This window comes from Taudactylus pleione, unplaced genomic scaffold (genome assembly GCF_031769625.1).
Source record: "Taudactylus pleione unplaced genomic scaffold, aTauple2 ptg000046l, whole genome shotgun sequence".
NCBI lineage: Eukaryota > Metazoa > Chordata > Amphibia > Anura > Myobatrachidae > Taudactylus > Taudactylus pleione.
This window is the reverse complement of record NW_028284448.1, coordinates 11706137-11729509: the sequence shown is the minus strand read 5'-3', so window position 1 is coordinate 11729509 and position 23373 is coordinate 11706137. Positions and strand designations below refer to the sequence as shown.

The 23373-nt window shown below is 44.3% G+C and overlaps 1 protein-coding gene across 3 annotated transcripts in view; it reads left to right on the top strand.

Moving 5' to 3' along the window:
- CDK19 (cyclin dependent kinase 19) overlaps positions 1-23373 on the top strand; it is a 258639-nt gene that overhangs the window by 1965 nt on the left and 233301 nt on the right. For 2 of the 3 annotated variants that reach the window (XM_088460482.1, XM_088460483.1), the window contains exon 1: positions 22298-22557. The exons of the other annotated variant lie outside the window; for it this stretch is intronic. In XM_088460482.1, the coding sequence (XP_088316608.1) occupies positions 22430-22557 (128 nt within the window). In that variant the 5' untranslated portion in view covers positions 22298-22429. Of the gene's footprint in view, positions 1-22297; positions 22558-23373 lie in introns of those variants that run through there. 3 annotated transcript variants of the gene reach the window in all.

Genomic DNA, 23373 nt, shown 5'->3' with positions numbered 1-23373 from the left:
GCCAGATCCACATAAAAAAAATTAAAAAGCCAGATCCACATAAAGTACATTGAAAAAGCCAGTTCTACATAAAAAAACATTGAAAAAGCCAAAGCCACATAAAATACTGTAGATTGAAAAAGCCAGTTCCACAAAAAATAGTAGCAAGAACCACCATAGCACTTGTGCAGTTTACATGGGGCAGCCGTTGCTGGCGTAAATTGGCAAATTTTACTGCCGTCAGGGTTTTTGCCAGCAATAGCAGGAAAAAAAACTAAAATCAATAGATTGTGCTTACCTGCCATGCTCACTTCTAATCATCAGCCAGTAGGACTCCGTCACCTTCAGCAGATGAGGAGTAGGATGGTAGGTATGAAGAAGGGAGCAGTGGAAGATGAAAGAGAATGGCGTGAAGAGGAAAAGTAGTTTTTGAAGGGCATAGGAGAAAGGTGGGTGGTGGCAATATATGGGAGACAAGTGATGTCTGGATATGGGATGGCTGCAACTGGTGGGTCACAGGACAGGGAAGACTGGACCTGAGGTATGCAGGGCAGGAAGTGCTGGACCAAGAGGGTATACAGGACAGGGAGGGCTAGACTAAGAGGAAATACAGGACAGGATGGTTAGACATGGAGTGCACAATGCAGGGAATGCTGGACTAGGGGGGAAATGGCAGGGAACATTGGACTGGGGATGGCACAGGGCAGGGAATGCTGGACTAGGAGGTCACATGGCAGGAAACAATTGACTGGGGGGGCACAGGGCAGGAAATACTGGGACTATGGGGCACAGGGCAACTATGGTCAATTGAAGGAGTATGAATAGAATGTGGAAGGCTGGAAATAGCACTTGCCATGAGCTGGGTGTAGCCATCTAGTGACAGTCATGAAAAGACAGCAGCAGCATTTCGGCTGATTGGCTGCCGGTTTGTGAGCTGTGATTGGCTCATGGCCAGCAACATATTCTAAATGCTGCGGCTGTCTCTTCCTGACTGTCACTGGATTGCTACATAGATATATGTATTGGACCAGCTCATAGCCGGTGCCAATCCACACCACTGCCAGTGCCACCCGAATCTCAATGCTGACAGACGGTTCCTGTTGTCATTTTTAAAAAAAGCTTCAGGAACAGCGTTCCTGACTGTTCTGACTGAAAAATAGCCCGGAATATAGCCAATATCACAGTTGGACAGTGCAGAATAATAATGAGGTTGTGTAAAAGGTAAATGTTTGTAGTATGCAGCAGAAACTAAGAACAGCAGAGATGTGGCCAACACAGAATAAGGTCTATTGGAAACATTGTGTATGATACTGATATTGTGGTAATGGTAACCAGTAGCGTATCGGTTAGGAAAGGTAGATATCAGAACCAGAATACTGGGTGAATGTAGTACATGGATAATATATAAATCATATAAGGATGCAAGGCCAGAAAATTGTCTGCAATAGATACTGGTCAAAAAAGTAGACATTGCATTCACCAAGAACTCCAAAAAAAATATTTCAACCCATTTAGAATTTCAGGCCTGTTCCGATTTACAGTACAGTCCCACAATTTTCAGTGTTGACCACTGCCCTTTGGTCTGTCAACATTAGCATGGATGTTCACAAAAATGATGGCTTTATTACAGCTCTCCTGAGGATCAGAAGGATGATGATTATCCCTTATCTGGAAGTTATTTGTTTCTTCTCTGGTTTTATCCAGCAGGGCTTGATTAGAAAACTGACTGAGTTGCCAGCAGCATGGGGACCAACATTCTAAAGACAACTATATTCCCTAGGTCCAGTGTCCCGCAATGGACTCAGATAAAATAATTTAACGGAAGTATAAAGATACCATTATTGAAACAACTCAAGATGTTAGGAGGCAATTTAAGGTTTGCAAAGGTACACTATCAAAAACCCACTTCTATTTAGAGACTTCAAAAAGATTTCTGGAAATACTATTAATTTTTAAGCAACGCAAATTAATTTCTAAGCAAAGTTTTAGCTTTAAAAAACCCTACATCCTGAGTTAGTATGAGCATGTCCTTTTCTTATGGGGAATGGAGGCTTTGGGGGTAATTCAATTGTTTACTCACGCCTGCAGCTTCCATCTAAAGTGACTATTCAATTGTTGGTGCCCCTGGGCGCAAGTGCCACAGGCGCCCATTATTTCTGCTTGTACCCTCCTGAGGTGGCGAGCAGAAATCTGCCCAAAGTTGGGTTTTTGGTTGCCCAAACTAATCGCACCAAGTTGTTTACATTTGTTTAGCCACTTTACACGGCTAATCCCAGTGCATTTGGGCGTGATAAGTAATGGGCGCCCGAAGCACTCGCGCTCATCGGCAAAACAACTGAATATCGCCCGTCGGGCGCCCATTGACTTCACCCCTTTGTGTAGTGCTGTCTCAAAAAGAATTACAAAACACTCAGACCCTGATAAGTTTTCAGTTCTACATATAAGTTTATCTTTTACGACATTCTTTTCTGGCTTTCAGTTCTGAATTCTTTTTCGCAAGAAAAAATAAATTCAGTGTGCATGCAATAATAACTTTAATAAGAAATGGAATATTAAAAATGTAATACTGTATAAAAAAACTGCAACCAGACCATCCAGTTTATTGAAGTTAGCACAATAGTTGTACATTAAGATCAGGGAGTGCAATGTGCATGCTGCTTTATCTACCAGGCATAACCAGTAAGTTTATTTTTTAAGTAGATAAGTAGTTGGTTATCGATTAAGCCCTCGGAAGATAACATTCCTTTTTGTCATTCAATCATTTTGTGCAAAGATTAATGTCAATATATACAGTAACTGTAAAATTACATATGTGTATTGCAGTGGAAAAATTGTTTAAGAAAGATTAACTTAACTTGAGCGTAAGAATGAAAAAAAACTACATTTTAAATTTCATGAGATTATAATGAAGAAAAGATGACAGTTATGTGACATCCAATATACTATTCTTAGAAATAATGTAGCATGGGTACTGATTACTTGACTTTAGAAATGCATTTATATAATAACATTTATTTATGTAGAGCAGGAAGCACTACTAATGTCGGATGGCTAATTCTGAGTAGGATGCACTACTGATGTCAGATTGCTAATTCTGAGTAGGATGCACTACCGATGTCGGATGGCTAATTCTGAGTAGGAAGCACTACTAATGTCGGATGGCTAATTCTGATTAGGAAGCACCAGTGGCGGAACTCCCGGAGACAATGGAGTCATTTGCCGCCGGGCGTTAGCCCTGAAGGGGGCACCTGGCTCCATTGTCCCCGGGAGCTGCATGGAGAAGGAGCGCCGCTGATCGGCGCTCCACCTCCATTGGTGTAACTACGGAGGGTGCAAGGTGTGCGGTCGCACCCCTGCACCCTCCATTTGCCGGGCACCCGCTGAGTGTGTTACCAGCGGGCGCCCGGCTCCTATCCTCCTGGCGGTAGCCGGGGGACGGAGCTCCCTCCGTCTTCCGGGTCCCGCAGTGTACTATGGGAGTGACGTCATAACGTCACTCCCATAGGCCGAGGAGCGGACGCCGGGGACGGAGCTCAGGAGTGACAGGCAGCAAACTAGTCACTGCTTCACTGTTTTTTTACGTTGGAAGCCCCACCCACTTATTTACAAAATGAAATGAATCGCAGGTGACGGGGTAGGGGGCGGAGCTTAATGTTGTGAAGTGCCCATCACCCATCATCAGAAGTGCTGCCTGCCTGATTCTGCAAAAGGTAGTGTGTGTGCAGTGTGCACTCTGGGCCTGACCCAGAACCGCTCGCGAGCGCATTGCGCTCGCAAGCGGGTCGATGTTCCCCCACTGCGCATGCGCTGCTTCCGGCGTGCGCATGTGCGAGCACCGACGAGCGATGGCAGCTCCATCACTCCGGGGCTCACTACAAGATGGGGCGGCTGTTGATGTTGATTGACAGCTCGTCCCGTTTTGAAGGCGGGGAGGGGGGGGTGGCTGCACAAATGCAGGCGTTCCCTTAGGAACGCCTGCCGTTTGTGGGTGGCCCTACTGACATCACTTGTGATGTCAGTAGTGGACTTCCTGCTCTATTAGAGCAGGAAGTCCACTCGGGGTTCTGTAGGGTCTCGACGCAAGCCCGATATCGCGACCATCGCCAGGTCGCTCACACTAGCTGTGGGTGGCCGAAACAAAAAAAAAGCCCTGAGTCAGAGCGAGCGCTCGCAAACAGCGAGCGCCTCTGAATCAGGCCCTCTGTCCTTTCCCCCCTCTCTATTTCTCTCCCTCTCTTTCTCTATCTTGCTCTGGGCCTGATTCAGAGCCGGACGCTATTTGCAAACGGTCGTTCAGAAAAAGGGGCCGGCTATTTAAATTGAGCGCTCGCTCTTTGCAGTCTGTTGACGCCTCTATGTCTGAGCAAGCGAACTAAACATACGCTCGCTATTTTGTAAAGACGCCCCCTGGCCGTTCGCATCATACGTCATCTCCGCTATTTATTAGATTAATCGAGTACATCGAAAGGCGTCTGAACTGCTCGCAGTGCTTGTGGTTGGATTTTTCTACCGCAATCATGCGAACAGTTCAGGCTAAGAGACAACTAAGTGACGTGGCCGATGACGCTGCTTTGTTAATTATGCACACCCTTAAAACGCCCGTTTTGACCGTTTGGCACGCCTGCGTTCGGATCTCCACTCCTCGTTTTCAAGCACCTTCCCGTTACTACCCACAAACGCCTCATCCTGTCACTCAAATTAGCAGGCACTCGCTATTTTGTGAGCGCACAATTTGCGACCGCAATGACTGGTTGGCGCTTGCGCATTATGACCCATACGCATGCGCAGATGTGCGAACATCGCTCGGAGCGAACGAGCGGCTGCTTACGAGCGGCTCTGAATCAGGTCCTTTGCCTCCTCTCTCTCTTTCACCCTATACCCCAGAGAGAGTGTTATTACATGTGGCTCAGTTCACATATACTCTGAATGTGGAGCTATGTATACTGTACATCTGAAGGAAAGACATGTACAGCCCACCAGTGACAGATTAAACAATGAGGAAGCAGACAGCTGTCATGTGTGTGAAGTACTGCAACCTTACACACTTATCTAGAAGCAAGCTGACAATGTGATAGGTTCACACATAACTGTGATTGAGGTTCATGTTACTGTCAGTAACTGGAGTCACAAGGCGGGTGCGGGCCGCACCAGGTGACACCATCCAAGAAGGTGACACCAAAATAGCAGAGCTGCTCTGCTATTTTGGTGTCACCCCCTCAGATGGTGTCACCGAGCAGCCAGCCACACTGCAATGAGAGGCAGGGGCTGTTGGCTGTCCAACAGTTGCTGCTGCGCTGACCCAGGATTACTCACCAGAGCAGCACAGCAGCTATTGGGCAGCCTAGCCTCTCCCCTGCCCATTGAATGGTGAGGATGGGGGGGGCGTGATATGTGGCCACGCCCACAAAAGAGTGCAACCATGAGTGGGCATGGCTTCACAGGGCAAAGCCACGCCCCCTTCCGCCCGTGCGTGCGCCATCGGCGCGCAAGAACATGGATCCCGGACTGACCACTGTACCGGGTACAAGTAAGGTAAGTGACGCCACTGCTGTCAGTAAATACAGAACTACAGTACAGATTATTATTTGCTGAAGACACTGCACACTAGAAGTATCAGAGTGTGATTTTATTCAGATATAAAAATAAAGCAATTAAATGAAGTGGCATCTTGAAAATCTCTGTAAAAAATTAAACAACTAACAAGTATCAAGATCTCCCATATCTCTCCCTTTCTCTCCACCTCCCTCCTTTCTCCCCACTCCTCTCTCTCATCCCCCACTCAAAATCCTGTATTTGTCACTGGCAGTGTACTAGATCATGAGGCCTATTTAATAATGATCGCATTTGCAATGCGATCTAGGCATGACTTTATCGCCCATGATCGCACTGCGAGATGCGATCATACTGATATAATGTATCAACTGGCACACACAGGGACAGGGGGTCTGAAAGGAGCCCGTCCCTGCGATGTGCCCAGAGTGCTGTCCAGGACTACTACGCATGCACAGTACTGCTGACTGCACATGTGCGGCCACCATTGCCGGTGAGGGTTCCAGGGAACCCTTTCCCGGATAATTATGTGATGTGTAGCACATCTTCAGATGGCGGTAGCTGAGGGAATTGGTAAATCTGGTAGCATCGCATCCTCATAGAAACATATGGGGGATGTGGCTGCCAGCGGGAATGGAGGGATCACAGCAGGTGTCAGAGATATCTGCTGTGGTCTCTCTGTCATATTTCTGGGGAAAACACAATATTTGCAATTAACCCCCAAAAATAGGTGTTTTCAGGGATTAAGCTACAAATATACAATGATAAATGGGGCTCTATGTTCACTGTACTGCTGGGAGTCTGTTACCAGCAGTGTTGCGGGCATGATGTAGTATGCTATGACCTTGCCGGTCAGTGGAGAGTGCTGAGATAAAGTAAGGGGCATAGTAGTCAATGTGGCCGTAGCAATTTTATTGATGGGGCCCCCACAAACTAGCTGCCCCAGGGCCCCCACAAGCCTTAATCTAACCCTGCGCCCAAAAGCAGTTTAGCAGATCCAAGCAAGTGTGTACGGGATCGCAGACGCCGTCAACAACACGCCCCAGAAGAGTTCGGGACATGTCTTCGTTTTGTTCAGCACCTCCCTGTTACCTCCCCAAAAATGTCCCTGACTGTTAATCACTTTGCGAAGAAATCCTCACAGTAAACGGCATCACAAAGGTACCTTGGCACACGCACAGTGTGACCGTAATGCATGTGCAGTTGACCGAAAATTTCTCAACTGCGTAAATATCAGAATAGCGTACATCTCTGTATCATGCCTAGAGTCACAGTTGACTGGGTATACACTAGTCCAGTGATTTTCAACCTTTTTTTAACTCACGGTACACCGAACAAGATTTTAAAATTGCTAAGGCACACCATCAGTCCCTGCATAACGGTGGGTTTCGTTCTGATCAAAATGAATAGTACACACACGTGACCATTTGAGTGAGTACAAATGAACACTTTATTTACAAGTAACAAACAAACAATTAACAAACAACATACAAAGTATACAGTATACTCAACTTTGGTCTATGTATTCAGAAGGTCACCGGTAATTCATCATCTTCAACATAAGATGTACTTCATCTTCATCTGGGGAGCCCTCATTTCAATAATGCCCAGGTAGTTCAATTTACCTTGCAGGCATCCTATACTGCAGTCTGAGATCCATGCTCGAGCTAAGACCCTTTGTCTAGCTATCGATTTATATACCCTAGTCTGGGTTGGTGGCTTTCCGGATATTAAGCCCATATTAGTTACATACTAGGTACCCACTGATTGGTACAACATAGCATTGGCCAAACTTATGTCTTGCACATGCTCCATAAGCACTAACATATATTCATACAAAGAAATACAGTAATGACGTATCCTAGTATGTCTGGAGATAAACCACATTTCAAAACTCCTTTGTGTAGAGTCTCAGATTACCCATAATGCATAGCTTCTCTACACATCTTATAATGGAATGTGGCTAACTATCTGTTGATAGCACCATGTAAGCTATGAATTGCTCATTATACATTTCTAATAGTAATGACAGGTACAAGCTAGGCCTCTCAAGTTATGGCTTCTTTGACCTCAAAAGGTTATACCTGACCAGTCTATGCAAAGACTAGAATTATAGTACATGAATACAATCTCTTTGCAAACCTCAATGGGACCTATCAAAGGTATATGTGTGTGTTACAACTTATATACCTATGTAGAAATGTATTATTTAACCCACTGCTTACAGTCCCCCACAGAAAAAAAAACACACATTGTTCCCCATGGGAAAACACTCACACATTGCCTCCCACAGGAATAAGACCAGACCTTGGCACCCACAGGAAAACATACACATTGCCCCCACAGAAAAAAATAAAACACAATGGCCCCCACAGAACAAAAAAAAACCACACATTGGCCCTACAGAAAAAAAATTAATACAGTGGCCCCCCATAGAAAAAACACACACACATTAGCCCCCACGGAGAAAAAAAACAATCACATTGCTTACCACAGAAAACACAAACAAAATCACATTGGCTCCCACAGAAAAATTAAAATAACCATTGACCCCTACCGGTCGGTAGCTGAAAAGGTTCACTGTCGTCCCTTTCCTGTCCCTCATCAGCTGAAGTTGCTTAGTCACACTCAGTGACTGAGCACACAGTGTAGATCTGGGAGTGGCGGGTTGGCTGGTGGGTGTGCAGGCTGGTAACGTGGCGTGTGTTACCTATGTCACGCTGCTGTGTTTCCATAGGTCATGGCCCAGATGCTCCTGAGACTCCCAGAAGAGAACAGCACTGCCCGGGCCAGCAGTACAAGTCATCACTGACCTCGCGGCACACTTGACAACTGCTCGTGGCACACCGGTTGAAAAACGCTGCACTAGACAGTATGTCGCCCAATCTGGCTGATTGGGCTGACACATCGTCCACAAAGGCCAGTGTGTACCCAATATGAGTGACCATGCGTGCTGCTGCGGGGTCGTTCATCACATCAACAGATCGAGCCTACATGCTGCTCAATCTGATGAATAACCGCATGCTTGTGGAGGTGGCTGGTGAACTAAATATGTGGCCTTTCACCAGATCTGCGGTGTCAAATGACCGCACAATGTCATTCATTGCATCGTGCATCGGCCGGGTACACACATTGTCTAGTGTGTACCCGGCATTAGAAATGTCTTGAAAATGTTTTGGGCATTCCAGAGTGGTCACAGGGAGGTAGCTAAGCGGACCATCTTATGGGCGTGTTATGGGAGTGTCCTGGGCGTGTCGCTGTAGTGCTTGCAAAGTCAGACGCACACTTGTTCACATCGTGCAACGCATGGTTACATCTAAAGATGCAGAAAGTGGGCATCTCAATCCTTGTACATTCAGACGCATGGATGTACATCAGAGAAGGGCTTGTAGCAGCATTCACTTAAAGTTGCAGACGTGCGACCGGCAAAATAAGCAGAAATGTGCTGTTGATGCAATGTTCTTGGAGCTGTGGATACCAGTGAGTGATACACTGGAAAATGATGTGGTGTGCTTGTATCCAGATCAATGACCCAGAAGCTTGCTCTATGTTCAGTGTGCAGAAAATAGTGTGATAGTGATAGTGTGTATAATCTAAAGTTAAAGGTTGGCCTTACTGTAATCTTTTTACAGCTGCCCTAAAGTTAAAGTTTGCTCCAGAAAAACTGAAGAAGGGCAGGGAGCCAGCAACCATACCCATCTATGACATGTAACTATCTATACAATAAATATATAAACAAACACAATTACATTCAGATGAAAAAGTGGCAACTAGAATAACAGTATAGTATAGAAAGCTGTTAGTGGCCATAAGCAAAGTATTGGAATTTCTTTTTCAAATGGTTGATTTTTACATTTCAAATAATGTTGGAAAATTGAAAGTCAGTAAGTATTTTCCAGTAAATTAAAGTCTATACAGTATTTATGGAAACATTAAAATGTGTTTCATAATTTTATACTATTTTGTAAAATATTTAAAAAAATACTTTTTAGCTCCCATCTGCAAGTTTAAAACCCCATTTCCATCAATATTACACCATGCAAAGCATGTCCTACATCATTTAATATTTCTTAAAAATATGTTTTTATCAATCATGTCTCAAATTTTTACAGAGTACAATAAACATTAAGAAACAGCATATACACTCAAAGACACTAACGATAAAATATAACCTTTATACGCAATTAAGCATGTGGCACACAATATAAACTATATTCCAAAACAACAGATTCAGAAAAAAGCAGTCCAAAAATAATAATAATAAAAAGACATGTTAATGGTATATATAACTAACAATCATTAAAAATAAATCGACAATTAGGAATAAAAGAAAGAAAAATGGAAGAAAGGAGGGGGGGAGGGAGGGGCAGGTAAACTTAATCCTCCAGGGGGGCCGCCTCAAACCCACACAGACGATAATTAAGCGACTACACCTGAATGGGCTCATCTTCCAACAATATTTTGGTCTCATACCAACCCGTGTGTTGAAAGCAGGTTTTAACCTGCAGCTGTGTTGAGGATGGCAAAGTATCCACATAGCTTTCCCATCATTTGAAAGAATTCTGCACCCTAGCCTTCTTATAAAGGGATGCCTCCAGGAAATCCATTTTAAAAAGGAAAAATTATTTATCTTGAAAAAGAGACAAGCTAGGAGGGTTGGGATTAATCCAATGCTGGAGTATGGCTTTTTTTTCAGCAGAGACAATAAGTTGGAGCTTCTTACTACATTTAGTGTGACGTCTGAGAGTTGAGATTGGTTGGAACAGGCGTGGGGGGTTGAAGAGGAGACTAGGGAGGAGTGAATGAATCTGAGTGGCTTGTGCCATGCCTTCCTTATGTGTTGATGTGAGAAGGTAGAGGAACTGCAGTGGATGATGGGCCGAAACGCGAGGACAGGAATTAAATGTCTTTATTATACAGCAGGTTAGAATAAGAATTGAAGATGATAATATTGAACTGGGACCGATGATGAGAAACTGATGATGAGCTGATTAGAATTGGAATTGATGATACTGGATAGATGAGTAGGATCGGTTTGGGATAGATGATGCTGAATTGATGAGTAGGATCAGTTTGAGACCAATGATGCTGAATTGATGAGTAAGATTGGTTTGAGACTGATGATGCTGAATTAATAAGTAGGATCGGTTTGAGACCGATGATGCTGAATTGAAGAGCAGGATTGGTTTGAGACCAATGATGCTGAATTGATGGGCAGGATCAGTTTGAGACCGATGATGCTGAATTGTAGAGTAGGGTTGGTTTGAGACTGATGTTTGGAGATATAAGATGGGACCGATGTTTGGAGATTTCGACTGGAACCGATGGTGGAATAAGTCTCAGTGGAAAAACCAAACTGGAGTGCTAGAAGGAATAGGAGACTTGACTAAACAGACTTGGAACTGGAATGGTACAGATTGGAACCTTTCAGATACAGAGTACTGGGAGCTCAAGCATAGAGCTGTAACTTCAGAAGCAATGTTGTACTGGCAATGGGAGCCAGTCAGAAAATGGACAGAAGACACGTTGTTAGCAAGGGGCTGTGGGGAGCCATTTCTACACTCAGAGGCAGAACACTGAGCGGACTGGGCAGGAACAGCACGGACAGACCTCAGTACCAGCCGGGAGCGATTTGCAGCGTGAGCGGACCACTGTGCTATCTGGGAGTGATGCACAGAGCAAGTGGACCTCAGCGCTAGCCGTGACATACAACGAAGAGGTAAAAAGGTAGTTTTTAGAGTCCGGAGCCTGAAATAGTGTATCTAGCCCTGGGGATGTTACTCCAAGTATGGCCTATTCCTGTGTCAGTGTCAAGTAATTGAGGTGGTGGGTAGTAGCATCATTTTTAATTTGCACCCAGAATCTTTTCATTGGAGGTCAATCCCAGCAACAATTATATACTGAAGCATCTACATAGGCACATTTAGGACAGGACGAGTGGGATTGTAATCCCATCAATTATAGAAATCTATTATAGAAATACCAATGCTGTCTGGAATACACTGATTTTCTAGGTAAACATCTATTTGCACCATGCATCTATTATAGAAATACCAATGCTGTCTGGAATACACTGATTTTCTAGGTATATTGTCTTTAAACTCCAGAGTGACTTAAGATCTGACTATATAATTATATATTATCTCCTAGATACATGGGATGCTGTTTAGGCTCTGCTTGTATTAGAATTTTATGACTTGTATCTGGTGTTGGTGAGATTATTGGGGGTGGGTGCAGTCAGTGACTACACGTTATGCTTCACTATATACTCAGTAGGTTACAAGGCTGCAGTCCTGTACAAGGCTGCATAGGTTTTAGTTTCAAAGTGGGTTTTTTTTCTAAGTGGAACTACATGTACTGCATAACTTAAAGAGTTAAACAGGCGGAAGACAGTAGGGCAACATTTTAAAAGAACTCTCTATAACTTGGAAAAAATTGCAAATGATCTTCTGAGCTTCTGGATACCCTGCAACTCAGCCACCAGCTTTCATATGGTGTAATGGTAGCATTACTGCCTCACAGCACTGAGATCGTTGGTTCGATACCCACTACGGCCCTAACTGTGTGGAGTTTGTATATTCTCCCTGTGCTTGCGTGGGTTTCCTCCGGGTTCTCCGGTTTCCTCCCACACTCCAAAAATATACTGGTAGGTTAATTGGCTCCTAACAAAATTACCCCTATTGTGTGTATGTGCGTGTGCATGTGGTAGGGAATATAGATTGTAAGCTCCACTGGGGCAGGGACTGATGTGAATGGCTGAATATTCTCTGTAAAAGCGCTGCGGAATATGTGTGCGCTATATAAATAACTGGTAATAATAATTATAACCTGGACACACCTTTTGCCAACACCCTGCTTCAGCATTGCAAGCAACTACCTGATTGCTGAACATTTAATTCTTGTATGTTTGCGTTTCTACTCTACACTGTTTAAATAATTCCAGTACCACTGTCAATTTATCTGTATACCACTGTAGTATCTACTATTGTTTCACATCTATACCTTTTATTTATAATCATACTTTATACTGATTCTAAAGTCCTGCAACTTTAACAGCTCTAAACTCCTTTTGTTTATAATATACTATTGTAGTTGTTCCTTTACATCTTCCAGCACTGTTCTTCCTTTTATCTGATTTTGACATTTGAACTGTACTGCTCCTGTATCTCACACTCACTACTACTAATGACTTTTCCTTCCCCCCCCCCAACTGCCTCATCTACACTACGGCCCGTATTCAATTTGAGCCGAGCCGCGATACTTTTTTGCCTCCCAGACTTTTCGCCTACATCGCGTGTTTTGCAGGCGGAAAAGTATAGCGTGCGTGCCCGCGTATAACGCTGTATTCAATTTGAAAGTAGGCAAAAATGGGATCCGGTGAAACTTAAACAAGCCGAAAGTACTGTCAGATTTTGGGGAAATCAGCCTGACACCCCCCAAAAGATGCTCTGACATGGGGGTTAGCTATGGTACCCCCCCGATTTGGCTTGCTGAAGGTATTTGGTGTTTTTAAATGGGCTCAATAGCTGCTAAATAGCGTTTTTCTATAAGTGGTGAAGAATAGAATTCAGTTTTTTTGCAGAAAATAACTTATCCCAGCAAATTTGGGGTCAGCATATTTTAAAGTTGATAAAGTTCAGTTGAAAAAATCCTGAAAAATCCACCTGACGCAAGCACCTACTACAATGAAAAAAACACATGGGGCATACTTGGGGACCCCCGCAGAGTCAAGGTCGCTAGTTTTTAACTTTGTTCCCCAACATTTTTTTTTTTTCGCCCCAAAATTCAAAGTGATTTTTTTGGGGTGTCCTTAAGTGTTTTTTTTATTTTTTTGAAACAGTTTACCTTTGGGGGACTGTCTGAAGGCTGCACAGGGGTTCCTGCACGTTGCACCCCAAAACCCCAATTCTGCACTTTTTTCCGCCTGGTACTCACAGGCGAAACTTTTCGCCTATTACATTGCATTGACTTTCTGCCTAGGTGGAAAGTCTTCCAAATTGAATACGGAGTGAAATAAAAACAGTGGATAATTACGTTATCGGCGAAAAGTTTTTGCCTAAAACACGCGAAAACGGCTTTTCGCTCCAAATTGAATACGGGCCTATGTTTCTTTTCTTCTACTCCTCCCTCACTCAGCAGCTACATTATTTTCTCCTCTACCACCAGTTTTCACCTCTTTTCTCCATCCATAGTCTCCTCTACCTTCTCCCCCTCCGATGTCTCACTTCATCACATATAAGTCTTTCCACTGCATCTCCCACAACTCCAGTATTATTCACTTCTATTCCACCATGGTCCTACTGCATCACCACTAAACCCTGCACCCTCCAAGTTACCTTTCCTCTTCCCCCCTCCAGAAAACACTAAGGCCCTGATTCAGAGCCGGACGCAAGTGGCTGCTCGTTCGCTCCGAGCGGTTTGCCCAACTGCGCATGCGTACGGATCGTAATACGCATGTGTGAACCAGTCAGTGCGGCCGAAAATCGTGTGCTCGCAAAATAGCGAATGCCTGCTATTTTGAGTGACAGAATGAGGCGTATGTGGGTGGTAACGGGAAGGTGCTTGAAAACGGGGAGTGGAGATCCGATCGCAGGCGTGCTTAAAGGTCAAAACGGGCATTTTATGGGTGTGCATAATTAAAACTTCAGCGTCATTGACAACGTCACAGGGTTTTTTTTTTGCCAGAACTGCTCGCAAAATTGTGGTAGCAAAAACCAACCACAGGAATAGCGAGCAACTCATACCCTGTTCAATGTACTCGATTAACCTAATAAATAGCGGACATGACGTAGGATGCGAGCGACCAGGGGGCGTAGTTTCCCAAAAACGACCGCAAGTTTTGTACGCTCGTTCAGACCTAGAGGCGTGAACAGACCGCAAACAGCGAACGGTTCATTTGAATAGTCACCCCTATTTTCTTGACGAGCGAGCGCAAATAGCGTCCGGCTCTGAATCAGGCCCTAAACCTCCACCTTACCCACCACCTGCTGTCGCCCTTCCTCATTCAGAAGCCAGCCATATACCCCCACACTCCTTATCCGCCTGCTCTAGATCAATATCACCTCCACACTACATCAACCCTAATAATCTCATTCTCCTCTCACCTCTTAACTCTGGGCCTGATTCAGAGCCGCTTGTAAGCGGCCGCTCGTTCACTCCGAGCGATGTTTGCCCAACTGCGCATGCGTACGGATCGGAATACGCATGCGCGAACCAGTCAGTGCGGCCGAAAATCATTTGTTCGCTAAATAGCGAATGCCTGCTATTTTGAGTGACAGAATGAGGCGTATGTGGGTGGTAACAGGGGAAGGTGCTTGAAAACGGGGAGTGGAGATCCGAACGCAGGCGTGCTTAAAGGTCAAAACGGGCATTTTAAGGGTGTGCATAATACAGCAGCGTCATTGACCATGTCACTGGGTTATTTTATAGCCAGAACTGCTCGCAAGATTGTGGTATCAAAAACCAACCACAAGAATAGCGAGCAGTTCATACGCTGGTCGATGTACTCGATTAATCTAATAAATAGCGGACATGACGTAGGATGCGAGCAGCCAGGGGGCGTATTTTTTTAAAAAACAACTGCAAGTTTTGTTCGCTCGTTCAGACATAGAGGCATGAACAGACCGCAAAGAGCGAACGGTTCATTTGAATAGCCACCCCTATTTTCTGGACGAACGACCGCAAATAGCGTCCGGCTCTGAATCAGGCCCTCTGTCCCTCTCTCCTGTTCCCTCTGGAAAGCCAGTTTTGTCTATAATAAACTGGCCCCGTTCATGAGTGATTCATCTGCAATGCCTTGATTCTCCTTGCCAAACACTGTATTTACCCATCTGACACCACTGCTCCTGCAGCTATCTCCTTTGGGGCCTCACATTCTCTCACACACCCTGGCCTGGAGGTTTCCATGGTGGTGGTCTTGGGGTCCTTCTATCCTTGGGGCACTCCTACCAACTCTTACCTTCTGAACCCTCCATCTCATTCTTTCCATTCGACACTCATGACATTTGCCTCTTCCAACTTCGAGTAGTTGCCTTTTTTCGTCTCCCTGGCATACGCTCAAAATTCCTCCATCACATGGCTTCCTGGCTCTTAATCTTCAAATGGGCTCTCAAGACCCATTTCTTCCTCAATGCTTTCCAGCGCTCATCCTAACCCACTATCTGTGCTCCTTCCTCACTATCTAGCCCATCTGTGTCACCAGTTTGTCCAACCCTCACCTTTAGAATGTAAGCTCTCGCGAGCAGGGCCCTCTTCCCTCACGTGCTTCTTCTTGCCTTTCATTTACAATGGCACCTAAAACTTGGTTACTGACACCCTGCTGCTTATTTAGGTGTTATGCAGCATTGTTTATAAACCATGTACTTGTCCTGCATTGTCTGTACTGTTAACTGTTGTCTTGTGCGCTCATTTGTTTCTGTACTTTGTAAGGTGCTGTGGAACCCTTGTGGCGCCATATAAATAAAGGATAATAAAAATAATAATAATCAAGCTACGTCTGGACGGCGAGAGATACCCTCTGTAAAATAGACAGAAGTTCATTTCTTTATACATAGAAGCTGGTAAAGTTTTATTCGTATAAAACAATTGGGTCACAAGTGCCTTCTCCTCTAGGTGTGAAAATTGAGAAAACCATTGAGTAATACCCGTGCATCTATGTTTATCATAATGAGGTGCAATGTATAGTAGCAGAAAAATAAGAAATTGCTGTAGATATTCTCATTCTGAAATACCATACGGGCGAGAGAACCGCCCGAAGCACTGTTGTCAGACAAGACGCAGCGGCGGCTTGTGACTTACAGTGTATCAAGTTCACTCACCTGCGTCTGAGTTCCGTGCAGTTATTGTCATCCGTAATTGTTTCTACAGTGTATCAAGTTCACTCACCTGCATCTGAGTTCCCTGCACAGTTAATTGTGTTCTGTGTCTGCAGTGCACCAGGTACATTACCCTGCATCTGGGTCCCCTATACACCCAGTGACTCTTTGTGTCTGGATTTCCAAGCTACCTTTACACTACCTTGCGTCCAGATCTTCCAATTTACCCAAAGCATCCAGTACCTGACCTTCCATTGTTCATCGTCACTCCCAACTAGTTTGTGCCTGTCCTCCTGTGTCACTTCTTGGTGTGTCCAGTAACGTCTCACAGTGTACAGTATACCAGTGATTTCTTCCACTCATTGTTGTAGTGACATTTCCCAGTCTCCTCGTCACTCCCAGGTACCTAACCAGAGGGCCGAGACTTGCTCACTCTGTGCAGCGAAACCCATATCCCAACAGGAGGGGTCACTGGTGAAGACCGAGTGGGTTAGACTCCGCACCTCTGGTTAGGTCTAGCCAACACCTGGGACTGACCTTTATAGAGGATATTAGCACTGTCACTTCCTTCGCTGCCTCCTAGCCATTTTAACCCCCCGTCTCCCAGTCTTCCTCAGAGGAATTCCTAGCTTTGGATCTTGACAGTTGTCAGCTTAACTTCCAACCATCCTATCTGAATACCATTGAACTGAACTGAAGTATTCGAACAAGAGGTTCTAGGGCTAGGTTAAAAAGTAATGGGGAAAGTAGACACCCTTGTCGAGTATCCTTAAACAAAGGTAGGTGGTCACTCCGTAAATCACTAACAATCAGTGAAGTCATTGAGGTAGTATAAATGAATTTAACAATTTGTTTAAAGGAGGAACCAAAATCCCTAATCGCCAAAATATTATGTAAATGAGGCCATAAAATCTTATCAAAGGCCTTTTTGGCATCTAAACTTAAGATAACATTTGGTGAGTTACGCTGGCCCATGGATGCCAAAACAGCTGCCAGTGTTGTTCTAACCCCTTTAACTGAGTGCCTGACGTAGGTAAAGCCCAATTGATGACACTTGAATAAGGACGGCAACAAGCGCTGCAATCAATTTGACATTAGTTTGGTAAATAATTTAAAATCTTGGTTTAGAAGAGAGATAGGACAGTAGGAAGTAATTCTGGATTCTTGTCTGGTTTTGGGATTAGAATAGTATAAGATGTGTTAAAGCCAGGATAGGAAAAAATTTCCCATGTGCAACTTTTGAAACAGGTTTGTCAGAGTAAGCACCAGGTAGTCTTTCAGTAGTTTATAATAGTCTCCATTTAGACCATCAGGGCCTGTGGACTTATTAGAAGGCAAAGCGGAAATGACACAGAGAACCTCCTCTTCCAAGATCTCCACATCCAAAACCTAACTCTGTAAAGGAGTAAGTTTGGGTTGGGAGGCCTCCAAAAGCATCCCACGTGACAAACCAGCATCAACAATTGCTGTCTCATACAAAGCCGAAAAATATTTGTAAAATAAGGAGATATCATTATGCGAGGTACACCGTTTCACAGTGCTAGGGTCTATTACTAAAGTGATATACCAATTACAGCGTTGTTTCTTAGCAATAGATGCTAAAAGCTTTCCTGATCTATTACCCCAACAACCGTATTTAACTAATTATTAAACTTTTTAGAAAATATTTCCGGAGAAATTACATGGCCAAATTATACTATTTAAACCCCTCCAATTGCACAAATATTCATTGGGAGGCTTGTACCATAGGTTCTGCATTGTGTCCTGACATTTTTACCTTGAAATATTTTTCCTATCTTTTCACTAGGTGCGGGCGGTACGCATAAAAGCACAAATTATCTGGGAAAATGCAACACAAATTTGGAATTGAATTGCAAATGGACATCGTATTGCAAATATGCTGTGATTCTCCCTTTTGTTCTCTATTCCCCCTACTGGACATCTTCTCCCACCAGCTCGAAGTATTTTTCTTCACTTATACCCCTTTTCCACCTAAATTCCGGGTCTGACCCGGAGTTGGAACAAAGTTCCTATCTGGATCAGACCCGGAATTTTGCCGGCGCCGACTTGGGATATTCCCGAGTCAGCGCTGCTCACACCGCAGTCGGGTCTGCATAGACCCGGCTTTTGCGGAGTGAAAGTGGCCGCTTGGAGATGACGTCATCTCCAAGCGCCACTGAAGCCGGACCAATCGGCCGGCTAGCAGCGCACTCCAGGTCATCGTGACCCGGAGTGCGCTGTTCTCACAGCAGGGTTTCACTTTTACACCAGGGAGCTGCCCGGGTTAACCCTTCAAAAACCCGGGTTTTAGCTCCGGCGTAAAAGGGGTATTAGCTAAGACTACTGTTTATGGCCGCACACAACTGTTAGGAGGACTATAGAGAAGTGCAGTGTAAATAAAGTTTTATTGGGGGACTATCACAGCAGGCATGAAGGACATGAAACCAATTGTCAGTTCATGCGGGTGTGCACCAGTCAATAGGATCTATTTTACAATTAGCCCTGATCTCATTGGTAGCTGCAAGTCTTCAGGCTTCTGCCAATTGAATAGTTGGTTACTATACAAGCATAGCTGGGGCCAGCCTCAAAGAGCAATGTTTGGCCTGCACAGTCTGCCCCACTACACTCCTGCGCCCAATGCCACAAGTAATTAATGTTTATAGATCGGAAATCTAATTAAAACTTATAAAATGCATTTGGCAGCACCCTCAAGTTATTAGTCAACTGGTGGAAAGTCCTTGTAAGTTAAATGGGCATTTCACCCTGCCTCCAATAATGATGTATACATTCTAACCCATGGCTTAAAGCACAGGTTCTCAAACTCGGTCCTCAGGACCCCAATCAGTGCATGTTTTGAAGGTCTCCTCACAGAATCACAAGTGCAATAATTAGCTCCACCTGTGGATCTTTTAAAATGTGTCAGTGAGTAATGAGTACACCTGCACACCTGCTGGGTGACCTGGAAAAAGTGTAGTGTGTGGGATCCTGAGGACAGAGTTTGAGAACCACTGGCTTAAAGGATATTACACCGCTATGTGGAAGACTTAAGCTGGCCACACACTAGACCAATTTACATCCAACCAGCCAACTAGTTGATTGGTTGGAGTGAAAATCTGGTTAGGTATGAAAGCAAATGACAATCAGCAATTTGCTCCCAAACGCTGAAAAATGGACAAAAACTGTTGTTTGAACAAACTGTTTAGATCAAACATTTAACAAACTTGTCTGACGACCATTTTCATCCGTTTTCTGGCATTTAGGAGCAAATTGCTGATCATCAGTTACTCCCATCCCTTACCAGATTTTCATTCCAACCAATCAACTAGTTGGCTGGTTGGATGAAAGTTGGTCTAGTGTGTGGCCAGCTTTAAGCTGGCGATCCACTGTACAATTTTCTGTCAGATATCTGTCCAATCTGGCTGGTTGGAATGAAAACCTGGTAATGTATCGGAGCAAATGACAATCATCCATTAAGCTCACAACACTGGAAAATAGCCAAAAATGGTTGTTCAGACAAATTGGTTAAAACACACAAATTTAACCAATTTGAACATTTTTTTTTGTCCTTTTTTCAGTGTTTAAAACCATATGATCGACGTCATTTGCTCCCATACATTACCAGGTTTTCATTCCAACCAGCCAGATTGGACAGATATCTGACAAAAAAAATTGTATAGTGGATAGCCAGCATTACTGAGGGATAACAAATAAATTCTGTCTCTTGTTAAATGCTGATCCTTTTAATGGAGGAATTAACATCTGAAATGTGACACTGTAATCTGCGATTCACAAGGGACAAACATCCACTAGATTGCAGGTGGAATGTGGGATATTAGCCTGAAACTTGTTGTATAATGTTCTCGATATTAAATGTAGGGCCGAATTAAGGGGGGCGACAGGGGCGTTAGTCCCAGGGCCCCCACACAGAGGGTCCCCCACCACTAGAGCACGCAAAGGGGGTTTCTGAGTACCTAGAAACCCACCCAGATGGACCAATTCCCCTGTCTACCGTATCTGAAAAGGGGTCGGAGCCAACATGACAAGCCCCACCCCCATATGACGAATTGCGGCATTATGGTGCAAGGGGGCCTAATGAAGTGAACAGCAGCTGCATAAAATATAAGTGTATGTGTACTGTTTTATTGTTTATATGTGTCAGTGTGTGTATACTGTGTATGAATGTGATGTGCAATTGTATATACAGTATGTTAGTGTGTGTACACTGTATGTGTTATTATATATACAGTATGCATTAATATGTATAAATGTGCTAGTGTGTGTATACTGTGTGTTTGTATACGTGTGTGTTAGTGTGTATGTTATATATAATTTATGTTTGCTACATATATATTTATATGTGTGTAACGTTTTTTAAGTAATCAGGGGGGGGTGGGGGTAGGCTAAGCTCGGTGTGGCGGGGGAGGGCGTAGGCTCCATGTGGCTTGGTGGGGGCCCCCACAAGCCTTAATCTGGCCCTGATTAAATTGTAACATCAAATATAAACATAAGTGATGTAGTAACAAAGTTAATGAATTTGAAGATAATTCTAGCCATAATACGTTTCTCCACCTTTATGTTCTTGTGTCTTGAGATGTGTAAAGTGAAAGCTGGCATTAAAATCTAATTAGCCGTATGTTAATAATTTAAAAAAAGTAAACTGCATTCACCTTGCTCTTCCAATTTAACTTTTGATATATATATGATAATAATTGTTTGTATATCTTATTTGTTGTTGATAAATACTGTTAAACCTTTAATAAACCTAATTAAAAAGTACCATGATTAGTGCAGACCAAACTTTGTATTCGTTCTTTATATTTTAGATGCTCAGTCTGCAATGTCCATTGTGTATTACTGGTTGAGTCTCCCATATCCAAGATGCTTGGGACAAGGAGTATTTTGGATATGGGAATATTCTGTATTTTGGAATATTTACATACCATTATAAAATATCTTGGGAAAGGAACCCAAATCTAAACACAGAATGCATTTATGTTTTACATACACCTTAAACACACAGCCTGCAGGTCATTTTATACAATATTTTAAATAATTTTGTGGCTCAAAGTTTGCATACATAAATTACATTTATGTTTCATATACACCTTATACACACAGCCTGAAGATCATTTTATACAATATTTTAATAATTTTATGCCTTAGTTTGTGTACTTTGAACTTTTAAAAAGCAAAAGGTTTCACTATCTCAGTCATTCTAAATTCCGTATTTCGGAATATTTGGATATGGGAGACTTAACCTGTACCTTTATACAGAGCCATAACTAGGGATGGTGCAACATGTGCCACGGCAACGCAGGGCAGGGGGCGTGGTTCGGCAGGCCCTTTGTTTATTATACAATTCAATACTTACCTATCCAGAAGTCCATGTCGGCGGCAGCAGTGCTGATCAAATCACCTGGAAAATGGCAACTGCTGCTATTTTCCCGACGTTTTGCGCATGAGTAGTAATCGCCGAGGAAAATGGCTGCTTGGGGGACTATCACAGCAGCCATGATGGACATGTAACCATGACTAGTGCCCAGAGTCTACTTCTGCGATTAGCATGCTGCCAGTTGCTGGGTAGCCTGCTAATACCATAACTAGACACCAAAAAAGTCTAGTTATGGTATATTCTGGAAATGGAAAGCCTAATACACGGGGCATCTTTTGCTCTAAACTTCCCAGGGATATTATTGAGCAATGCTGTGCTGTAGCGTCATCCATAATGCTATGCAGATAACTATAGCCCCATACACCCAGGTCACACGCGTACACATACATGCACACACACACACCGCTCTTCCAGCAGCACAGCACGCCGTGTCCAGCTCCGCCCCCGAAGCGTGACGTCACAGCCGTGGGCGGGCAGTAACCCGTTGTATCCGGGAAGCTACCGATAGAAATAGAAAGTGAAGACAGGGGGCGCTGTGCATGCAGAGTACATGGCATACGTCTGTGTGCACAGAAGGAAAACAAGGAAATGGTGGCGGTAGAGCTGGCTACTTATTATTGCATGTAAGCCCAGCAGCCGCCGCCGCCCGGGGGGGAAGCGCATTGATGGGTTAAACAGCGCCCGGCCGAGGAGGATGGATTACGAGTTCAAGAGCAAATTGTCTGCCGAGCGGGAGCGGGTGGAGGATCTCTTTGAATATGAAGGTTGCAAAGTGGGTCGGGGCACCTACGGGCATGTTTACAAAGCAAAGAGGAAAGATGGGTAAGTGGCGCTGAGGGGAGGGCAGGGGGCGGGCACAGGGCGGTGTGTGTGTGCCCGGTACACACGTTATCTGCTAGCAGAGCCAGCACAGCTGTATGTTCTCTGTATGCAGACAGTACGTATGTGTGTTGTCACAGCCGCCCGTACATGTGTTCTGTGTGTGTACTTGCATGTAACCTATGTGGAAGGCATGTAGTGGGCGGTGGAGTACTGTGCTGCTGTCAGACTGGCAGGTTATTGATGATGGTGATGTACTGTGTGTGTTGCTGTGTGTAGCTCCCTCCTCCTCTGCACACGCCCGGATGCTGGAAGTTGTGTTGGGGGAGGGGAGAGACTGGGCTACAAATGTTTATGTTGGGTAAGCCAGCCCCGTGGCCCCACCTCCTCCTCCTCTATCCCACCTCCACCATGTGTCACCCCACACTCTCATCATTCTCTAGCTCTGCTGCTTTCCCACCGTGTGTGCTAGTCGCTGTCTAGCACCACTACTGACATGACTCCACAGATGATCTGTTCTTACTGATATATTTATTTCACTACATCTAGTAAGACGTTGACACAAAACTATACGTTGGCCTCTATACGTCCGCTTCCTGGCCTATTAAGCAGGTTAGTCACCCACATTTGGGACTTTCCTGCTAGAATCAATGTTCTCTCCTGCTTGTTCTTGAAGCTTCACTACTTGCGGCTGTTCTTGTCTTATGTACAGCTGGCGATTGTTTGGGGTTTGGAATATGGGTGCCCAGTTTGGAAAAGTTACATAAAACATGGACAGCCTAACAACGAGTGAAGATTTTTGCCCTCAGCAAGCCCCTA